Source organism: Oryzias melastigma, unplaced genomic scaffold, assembly GCF_002922805.2.
Source record: "Oryzias melastigma strain HK-1 unplaced genomic scaffold, ASM292280v2 sc00341, whole genome shotgun sequence".
Lineage (NCBI taxonomy): Eukaryota > Metazoa > Chordata > Actinopteri > Beloniformes > Adrianichthyidae > Oryzias > Oryzias melastigma.
Window position 1 is genome coordinate 29,962 of NW_023416939.1, and position 11,020 is coordinate 40,981.

Consider the following 11,020-nt stretch of genomic DNA (forward strand, 5'->3'; position numbering starts at 1 on the left):
GATGATGATTGATCTGAAACTGATCTGTTTCAATAATGATCTTGTAAATCTGATCAAACTCTGTTTACTTGCTGGAACTCCAGCTGTAATCACTACTCCTGAACACACTTTCCTGTCTGATTTCAGGTTGGAGTGCTGCAGTTTGTCAAAGATCAGCTGTGAAGTTCTGGGTTTGGTTCTGAAGAACAACCCGTCCAGACTGACAGAACTGGACCTGAGCGGGAACAACATTCAGGATTCCGGATTTCTTCATCTGTGTGGTTTTCTGGAGAGTCCAGACTGCAGACTGCAGACTCTGAGGTCAGACTCCATGTTTCTGTTTTGTTCAGATCAATATGATGACAAAGTTGTGTTGACACTAAACTGCAGGCATGAGGCTGATGTTCTCCTGCTGCATGCTGACCATCTTCATGCTGAAGGCTGTTTTCTTCTTCTGAGCTTTAGTCCATTCACTGTGACAGAAGATCTCATGTTTGAATGTTTCTTTACAGTGGCGGGCCGTGCATTTCACACCTAGGCCTTCAGTAGTGCTCCATCTGAATATATCCAACCCTCAATAACTATTTTATGGCTATAAAACTTCTACTGCAGGTACAAATGTGATACACATAAAAAAACCCATAAAAAATTACCCGATAAAATTACAATATTATTTAGGAATATAGAAAAATTTTACTCTCCAAAAATCCAGATTATTTGTACACAAAATCCATCCTCCTTTCTTTCCTCAAGAAGATTTCAATCACTCTGTCGTGCAGATTATCCGTGCGTTTCAGTTCCATCAAGAAGTCTTTTTCTATCACCATGGAAGCTAATGCTGAAAGTCGAGCCTGCCCGGACGTATTTCTGTCATAAATTTGAATTCTCTTCAGGGTTGAGAATGTCCGTTTAACAGAAGCAGTGGACACGGGGATGGTCACCGCCAAACATACAAATGTGTACAGCTGCCCCATGCTCTCATTCAGATTTTTCTGCTGAAGGACGTCAAGGAGATCAGTGGGAGATTTTCCTCCAAAATCATCCATGGCATACATGACAGTCAGTTCTGTTCTCAGCCGAGATGGAAAAGTGTTCCGTGGCTCTGTGATAAGCTGGAAAAGACTGCATGTGGGAAATTTCTCTGGTATTCCTAAATCTTCTGGGGGTCGAGGAGGGTCACAAAGATCAGTTTTTCGTGGTCTTGAAATCTGGTCTGTGTCTGGCCAATAATATTGTCCAGAATCCTGCCGTGGAGTTGGCGGTAGTGCACGTGAGGATCTTGCACTGGACGCTCCGAGCGCCGCAGTGCGTTCAGTAGCCTTGTAGATTTCCTCGTATCGGCTTCTCTCTCGCTCAACGGTGACACAGAACTCCTTTACCCTTGCAAAACAAAACTGTTTGGCATCCAGTTTTTTGTTCTGTAGTATTGAAAAGAGCACATCTGAGTACTCAAAAATGCCATTAAATGTGTGAAGCAAAAAACAAAACTCAAAATCATCCAAACGTGCGTTAAATCCATCCACAGAGTCCTCATCATACTCGTCATGATGCTCCAGAATGTGATGAAACAGTTACTTTAGAGCATCTCTCTTCTCAAAGACTATTGACCACTGTGGATGTGTACTGCCACCGTGGCCACTGCGCCATCAAAACACTGTGCCACAACTTTACCCAGACATTCGTTTTCCACCAAAAACCGGATAATGAGACATGCAATGTCATCGGCTCGCTTCCCACTGGTAACATCTTCAAATCTGACAAACCGCTCCTTGACACCTGTGTCCGTTACATAACGCAGAACCAGTGCGAGCTGCGCTGCGTTACTCGCGTCTGTCGTCTCATCCACCATAACAGACACAAACAGCTTTATTAACTTCCCTTCTGATCTCCTCCATCACTTCAGCAACAGCACTGATCAGGTCGTTTTGTATTTTGCCCGACGTCCCACTAAACACTTTATTAGTGGACAGGTGGTAATGTAAATCCGTGTCGCTCTCAGCAATGAGAGAAAGAAGCTCCACATAGTTTCCTCTGTTTGTGTATCCAGTGCTTTCATCGTGCCCCCGAAATGAAAGTTCCTGCTTGCCCAAAAAAATGACAATGTCTATCAGTTTTTTCAAGATTTCCCTGTTTTTCTTCACCTTTTTCGTTATGGAGCTCCGTTTCCCTGCACACTTGCTCGCTCAGCTGTCGATCCACTCTGGTTTCCCCAAAGGTTTTGGAGAGCACCGTTGCTTGTAAGTGTCCGGCGGTGCTTTGATGCCTCATTGCTGCCTTGGTAAGGCAAGACAAATTCACAAATCCAGTGTGGCTCCAGACACCATGCCGATCAGAGGCAAATAACAAGCACTCCCAGCAATACAATTTACAGCGTTCCTCTGAGCCTGTGAGCCAAGAGTACCGCTTGTAGTTAGTGGACTGAAAGTGGCGGACAAATCCTTTTCCTGGTTGTGACAAGCTTGATAGCTTCGGAGTTGCCCGACCTTGCTTAACAATGTCCAGCTTTTCTTGAAAAGTCCGTCTTGAAAATGGCTTTGACAGTCTGCAACTAAATCCATTTCTTCTCCTCCTTCAGCCATTGTGGGTTGACAAAACAGCTATTAAATTTGATATATTTGCTTGTGCAGCTTGCTGAGTTGCTACAGATGCAGTTTGCTAGCTCTGGCTAGTACACTCTCTGACTATCCAATCAACGCGTGTGAAAATGCCGACGTTTCCGTGCGCCTGCTAGAGGGCCTTGGTGTCGCCTACTCCAAATTTAATTGGTTGAAGCAACAGTTTGATCGACATTTATTTTATGCTACAGGACCCACGGAACTGATTGTGAAGGCCTCCAGGCAGATTTCTTTGACCCTAGCAACAAATAGTGCCGAAATGTGATTGGTTAAATGCTTAAATATGAAAATACACGTCTGGAAGCAGCGCAACCAGGGGGCTAGACATGAAAGGAAGCGGACAGACCATTTGGAATGATTGAATACGTATTCATGGACAAAATAGAATTAATATCAGTCTGTGATTCAGATATTTTTAGGCCAGCAGACGGCCCACCACTGTGTAGCATTCCACCCTTGGAAACAACTGTGATAACCTGTGTTGATCATTTGGTCACCCAACTTTTATTTGGAGTGCGTTTCAAGATAACGGAGTCCTCTTCCAGCAAGGGGGGCATAAAGTTGTCTGAAACCTCTATTTCCCTCTTGGATGTTAATTCATTAAACCGGGCCAGAACCCTGACTATTTTGCATTCCAAACTCTGGTTAACTTCAGCCTGTCAACTTCAAAGGAGTCTTCGTTCCAGCAGGTCGACCCCCTGGAGAGTCTGCAAGCTTTCCCGACCAACACTCCGAGTCCTTTGTTTAAAACACGTGACCCTTCGTAACTTTTCTTATGTTTTAAAACACAGGACTTTTGTTAATTGGATCTAACATGTAAAACATCTCATCACAACTCCAAGAAAAATGGTCTATTATTACATGTGTGTAATCAAACCTTTATTCCTAACAGAAGAAGAATCACAACTACTTTGAGGTTAAAATCCATGAATAATCATTGTGTAACCGTCAAAGCTTGGAGAATTGCTTTTCTGTGTTTATATGGACTTTGGGAAGCGTTTTATGTGCCACATACAGGTTTCATACACACATATAGGGTTGTACAAACTTTGTTTGATAGAAACCCCTTTTGTTGTTAATTCAGCATTAAGAATAAACATCCAGAGACCAGAATAAAGTTACGCCCCTGATATTTGCATAGCCAGAGCTCATTGGGACATGCAAATTACCTCCAATCGTAAAACACCTCAAATCCCCACCGATTGGGCGATTCTGGCCCTGCCTCTTAATTTCAAAACCCCTGGCGCGCAAGTCAGAGGAGGTTTTACACAGGCTTCTCAGCACCTTCTCAGGCTTCTCAGGCTCAACAGCACGCCTCTCTAAGCCAACAGGGCTGATAAGCCAGAAGCCAGAACAGGAACAGAACAGAAACATCTAAGTTCTTCTAGTCTTAAGATCACGTTTTTCGCGTGCTTTCTTTCTTTTCAACATTTTTGTCTCCCGTTTATTTCATAGACTGATTCCAACATTTTTACCATTTTTGATGCTCTTATTTTGAAACTGATTTTTAATGCTAGACCATTCGATAAGTTTCATTGTCCGGCCAGCTTTGCGACTTATACTTTTTGGTCACAAAACAGAATAGAGAAATTGTTCGACCACCCCAGAAGCTAAGTGACTGAATGGAGCAGAACCAGCAGAACTGCAGGTTCCCTTTCCTTCTATGCCTGGCAGCAGATCTCGCCTCCGCGGCCCGCCTGAAGCATCCAGCTAGGAACGGGATCAACCACCCTTCCTGGCAGAGCAGACCCAGATCTCCAGACCATTTGGTGAGAAGTCGAACTTCGCTCATACAGTCAACTGCTGGTGGTTAGAACAAAGATTAACTATTTTTGCAAGAGTAACATCTTTGCCCCGTTTTGAATTCCTCCTTTTTAAAGATAGCTTATTCTCAGCTCAGTAACGACACCTTTTTATGCACAACGCACACTTAATGTCTCCACACACTTAGCATTCCTCCCCTCAATATTTTATGTCTTTTCTTCTTTTTTATCTATTTCTAGTTATTAGTTGAAAGCTATATTCCATGTTGTGGTAAAGTCAATTCAAAGGGTACGAACGACCTAAAGTTGAGAGACTGATCAATTGATTATTACTTTATTGATTAGAAGTAGCGGCTGATCATTAATGAGTAATATTTTCCTTCATTACGAAGGTGGTGCCCTGAGGATAATTTAATTAATTTTCAGTTTAATAAAATTTATATTCTTTAACCAACTTTGGGATTGAATACTTCATATTCACCCCCTTTCACGCTAAACTGTTAGAATATTAGATACAGATTATTAGTGATCAAGAAGGTCAATAATGACGATATTCATTTGCTGTACAAGTTAAAATACCGGAATCCTAATTGATAACACAAACTTCAACAATTAACTTTATTTAAAAAAACAAATAAATAAAAAAGGATTAAATTGTTCCTGAGCATTTAGAGATTCATCTTTTGCAAGATTTTTTTAAAAGGTAAATAAACAGTTCACTAAAATGTTTTATATAAAACAGTTTTAAATAAATATACAGCAAATTAAATGGCTTATCTGTGCTATAACAAAAAAATACAAGCTGTTCTTTGACACGGTGTCAGTAAGATTTCTTATTTGTTCAAATAACAATTTAAAACAATGTATTTCCTTGAAGTTTTATTGTGAAAAACTAAAGTGAGATACATTTTGAAAAAACTGTTAAATCTGTAAATCTTTAGTAAAGAGACAACGTTGTGATGCAAAAACCAAGTAGTCCTGTATGGTCTCCATGGAAACAGCTTCTCCTGGTCTCATAGACTGCAGAGACGTCACTGATGATGAACTCACTAGGAACTGATGGGATGGTGAACATAGAAACTTCCTTGCATTTTGCAAGTGTCTTGAAGCGCCCTTCATTCTGACTCCACCTGTCTGGAATAGGTGGTGGAGGACCCAAAGTGCAGGAGACCGGGCTTGGAGGCAGAACCTTCAAACATTTAATAAATAAACTGAAACATGAACAAAAAATGGATCAAGAAAGGAGTGTCAAAACAGATCAGATGATCTGATAAGGAAGAACTGAAAAGCAGACACTGAAATAGACTGAAGGTAATTCACTGAAATGAAGACGACTGTGAATCATGACAAACCTGAAGCTGGTGTGACTGAAGGACAATTCACAACAAAAATGACCAAACATCTGGACCATGAAAACAAATGGAGAATCATTTGACTTCATTTTGGTTGGAGCCAGAAGCCAGTAATTTTCTATGGGTGACATCATACTGACTCGGTCCAGTTCTCAGATACTGTCAATGTTGTTTCTGTCATCCGTCATGCTGTTTGGCCAGAATGGAGTGTTGGAAATGTGTGGAACACGTCTTAAGCATTGTAATGACATCTGTGTCACCAACTTGCAGCAATCACAGTTGAAACGGCTCCGGCTCTTTTTATTGATTTATTTTCTCTTTGAGCTGCACGTGGTTGGTCAACATTAGAGATGGGATTTCTGCAGGGTTCTCACAAGGTCTTAAAAAGTCTAAGAAACATTGAATTCATGAATGTGGAAATAATACCTTAAAAACCTAGAAAAGTCTTGAATTTATATTTCTGAGCCTTAAAAATTTTGCTTCTAAAATTTTACTTTATCGCGTTTCTAATAAAAATTACATTTTTTAACTATGAATTCTTTGATGAAATGATGTAAATAAAGAGCATCAGAACCAATAGTTACGCAGCGATACACTGGATGTCCACTGCTGGCTGAAAGACAATAGAAAACTAAAAAGAAGCTCTACAGCATCACAGTACAGAACACAAACAAAAATGAGAGAAGCTTCAGTTTGGATGATGGAGAAATGCACATTTAACGTGACATTGAAGAATAAAACATCTTTGAGGTTTATTACACGTCTGTAAAAAGAAACTTCAACGTGGATCAATGCTAAATCTACAAAGCACTTAAAGATGGAGCTGAAATTCTCCCATGATTCATTGCTGTTTGGAGCAGAGCTGAGCAGAAAGAGGAAGTGGACTTTTTCTGCTGATTGTGCAGAAACATCAGTTGGTTTAGATCCATCCACAGGCTGATGTTTGACTTTCACACATCTGGACTTCTTTACTGAAGCAGCTGCATGTTGTCCTGAATGTTCCTGAATGTTCTTCTTCTCTGCTTCTGCTGGACTCTTCTGATCTGCTGCTGTTAATTCACATCTTTGGACTTTTTCCAAACTTTCTGATCTTCTTCAGCTCTGAACTCGTTAGAAGAACTGAAAGATGAAAAACATGAACTTTGTCTTTAAATGAAACTCTTTCTTCTGGATTCAGGTTGATCAACTGCAATTTGTCAAAGATCAGCTGTGATGCTCTGGTCACAGCTCTGAATTTAAACCCGTCCCACCTGACAGAACTGGACCTGAGAAACAACAACCTTCAGTCTTCAGATGTTCAGCAGCTCCACGATCTGGTGAAGAGTCCAAACTCCAAACTGAAGACTCTGAGGTCAGTAGAGGGTTGGAGTCAGTCCAGCTGCTTCCAGATGTTTGGTCCTAAAGTTAGTCTGAGAGCAAAGATGCAGAGTTTCCTGTGAAGCTGCAGCTTCTCAGTGAAGCTCTGAGGAGAATGATGACAGGCTTCAGGACAACAGTCAGCCAATCAGAGCAGCAGAAGCTCCAACAGGTGAAGATGACAGGAAGCTGCTGCTCTGAACAGGACTGAAGCTCCTGCTGCTCTTTCTGCTGCTGTGCTGCATCACTGACTGACACACCAGGATCAGATACAGACACTCCTTCATCTCTGGACTTCTATTTTCTCTCTGCAGGTGGGAGGGCTGGTGAGTCTGATGTCACTTTTGGAGGAGCAGAGAGGAGCATCATCATCATCAGCTGGTCTGCAGAGATGTTGTGACTGGACGGTTTCCATGGGAGGTGCAGAGCAAAGTGATGGAAAAAAAGAAGAAACAAAAGAAAACCGAATACAAAAACTGCCCAATTACTAAATCCTGTAGTTAGAAACAATAAAACAAAAATCAGTGGATGACAAATGGACTGATTAATGGATGCAGAAAAAGAACAGATTATACAAAACATTTTTAAAAGATAGAAATGTTGAAGCAGAACAGCGATATAAAAAATCTTAAACAGTATTATGAGAGCATGCAAAAAAGATTATTATACAAAAATAAAATAAAAAAAGAATCAAATGCTAAAGGAATCCGGGAAGTATTGAATAGTCTTATTTGAAAACACAAAGAGAAAAACAAATTATCTAGAGTCTTTAGTAAGTAGAAACAAAATGTGCAACAATATTCAGGAGATGACAAAGGAATTTAACAAATATTTTGTAAATATAGGTCCAAAGTTAGCCGAGGAAACTAATCATAAAAATGGATCTGTAAAGGAAACTGTTGAACACCACATAAAGAGAAATCCAAACTTGATCTATTTGAGACTCACGGAAGCAAAATAAATTCTAGAAATCATTAAACGATTCAAAAACAAAACGTCAACAGACTGTAATGGAATGAATATGACAGTGGTAAAAAGGGTATTTAACGCCATTGTTGACCTGCTAACCTATATCTGCAATTTATCCTTTCAAACAGGCACATTTCCAGAGAAAATGAAAATAGCTAAAGTAATTCCACTATTCAAATCAGGGGCCAAACATCAACTCACGAATTACAGACCAGTGTCCTTACTCTGCCAATTTTCAAAAATACTGGAAAAAGTATTCCTCACAAGGCTGGAAAATTTTGTTGAAAAACATAAACTAATGTCCGATGATCAATACGGTTTCAGAAAAAACAGATCAACTTCCATGGCAAATACGCAATTAACAGAAGAAATTATGAATGGCACAGACAATAAAGAGTTCACAGTTGGAGTGTTTTAAAAAAGACTTTTGACACGAGGATTGGCATTGAATTGGTTAAACAGTTACATTAAAAACATACAGCACTTCATACAACTGGATAATTTTAAATCTTCCCTGCTAAATTTAAGCTGCAGAGTTCCTCAATGATTGATATTTTGTCCAAAGCTTTTAATATTATATATAAATGACATCCACATTGTATCAAGCAAATTTAAATACATCTTATACGCTGATGACACAAGTATAGTGAGCACAGCAAAAAAAAACCCCAAGGAAGTTATAAAAACTGTAAACACAGAATTAAGCAAACTAAAACAATAGTTTGACATAAATAAACTCTCACTCAATGTCAACAAAACAAAATACATGATTTTTGGAAATTGTCATATTCCTATAGATTTAGAAATCGAAGTTGTAATAGACAATCACGTGATAGAGAGAGTAACTGAAATCAAGCTCCTCTGAGTCATCATGGACCACTAAATGAGCTGGAAGCCACAAATAAAGCGAGTCAGAACCAAAATGGCCAAAGGCAGAGTAGTGTCGGGAAAACACGTCATACACTCACTTATAAAGCACGTTTACTAATATACTCATTGATAAAATTACCATATTTACACTACAGTGTTGAAGTTTGGGGAAATACTTACAAAACAAATTTACAATCTCTGTACATATTACAGGGAAAAGCTATTGGAATATTTCATGATGTGGATTATGGGACACATACGAACTCACTGTTTTTAGAGTCTGGTTTATTAAAACTATGGGAACTAGTGAAACTTAAAACAGCCCTCATTATGTTTAAAGCCAGAACCAACTTACTTCCATTAAGCATACAACAGATGTTCAAGGACAGAGATGGAGGTTATGATGTAAGAAAACAGCTGAATTTCAAAACACAATGTACTCGAACAACAAAAAAGAAAATGTGCTCATCAATTTGTGGAGTGGATTTATGGAATGGGTTGAACAAAAGTTTAAAACAAATCAAAAGTTTACATTTCTTTAAAAAACATACAAGATGTTACTGCTGAAACTTTACAAGGACTGAAATGATCACTATAAAGATGTGTAAATGTCATGGTACATACATGTCAAACAGAAGGTAATTTGAGGTGTTTCTGAGAAAAATAGATATACGTACCAAAAAAAGTTGTAAAAAGGGGGTGGGGCAATACAAGACTTTTCTTCTACTCACTCCTTTTCAAGCACATTATTTGCTTCACTTGTATATTTGCGTTTTTGTATTTTTCAATTCTTATATTTGCATTTTTAAATTCTTGTGTTTATTTTTATTTTGTGCTTGTGTTTGAAACAAACAAAAAAAAAGTAAGCATCTTTGACGGTGTAGCACTGTCAGCTGATCACTGCACTGACGGGGGCGCAGACATGCAAATAAGCCATTCATTTAATGTTCTCTGTTCCTGTCCTTCTGCAGGTACCACACGAGGTCACAGACACTTAATCCGTATGCATACATTTTCATATAGCATCACACCACCATCACCTTCATTTGCTTACAGGAAGTTAGCGATCAATTCTGCTGGTCAAGTGACTCGCCTGACGCTGTCTATGTTTTATTTTTGAGGTGGAATATGTAATTCCAGTGAGTAATAGATGATGTTATTGAGTTTTTGTTTATTTCTGATTTGTGAAAGTCATTGTAAAACTGTTTAGACACCAAATGATAACTGATTGGAACGCCCAGTAGGAGGGATATACTGTGTATAGAAGTGATGTAGGAAAAGTTTGGTGTGGCGCTGTGGCTTATGTGGCCCTTGAGAGCAATGGATGTGGTCTTTCTACTTTAATAAAAGAAGGAAATCCAACCTTGGCTCCTCTGTGACCATTATTGCACCTTGCATATTGATTTTGGAAAACTCTTTCCCAAAGGAATCCACAACACTGTCACAAATGAAGATCATTAAAAAATCCTCAATTATTATTAAAATCAGATGACAAAGTACATGTTAATTGCATAAGAAGGCATACTATTAATTCAGTTCAATTCAATTCAATTTTATTTATATAGCCCAAAATCACAAAGGAAAATTGCCCCATTGGGCTTCATGCAGGTAATTTTACAGATGCAGGAAGTATGTCATCCCCTCCACTCAACCAGTTTGTTAAAATAAGATCCATCTCCCAAAGAGTGACTCGAGGGTCTGTTCAACAGGACTGTATGGTTCCTTTGCGGAGAAGTGCCTTTAGTCAGAGCGCATTCTCTGTAACAGCAGCACAAGAGTGGAACTCTGTCCCTCACGCTGTCAGAGAACTCACCACATACACTCTGTTTAAAAAGCACTTAAAACACTGGTTTATATCACAACAAACATGTCTACATTGAATTGTTTTAATTGCCTGCCATTCCCTGTCCATTCTATGCCACCTTTGAGTCTTTTATAATAGTTTTAATGTTTCTTACTGTGTGATTTTTATTATTGTTATATGTATTTTATATGTATTTTAACTGATTTTCTAAACTATATTTTGTTTGTATTTCTTTATTTTTTACTTGCGTACTTAACTGATGTTTTGAGATTTTTAGGTTGACAATTTTTAACACCTGTCCAGGGACTACGG

The 11,020-nt window shown here is 39.0% G+C and overlaps 1 protein-coding gene across 1 annotated transcript in view; it reads left to right on the top strand.

Moving 5' to 3' along the window:
* LOC118598332 (ribonuclease inhibitor-like) overlaps positions 1 to 7,176 on the top strand; it is a 13,336-nt gene extending 6,160 nt beyond the window's left edge. Inside the window, exon 6 of the mRNA XM_036210974.1 lies at positions 6,887 to 7,176. Coding sequence (XP_036066867.1) covers positions 6,887 to 7,148 — 262 coding nt within the window. The 3' untranslated portion in view covers positions 7,149 to 7,176. The remainder of the gene's footprint in view (positions 1 to 6,886) is intronic.
* Positions 7,177 to 11,020: the final 3,844 nt, after the last annotated feature.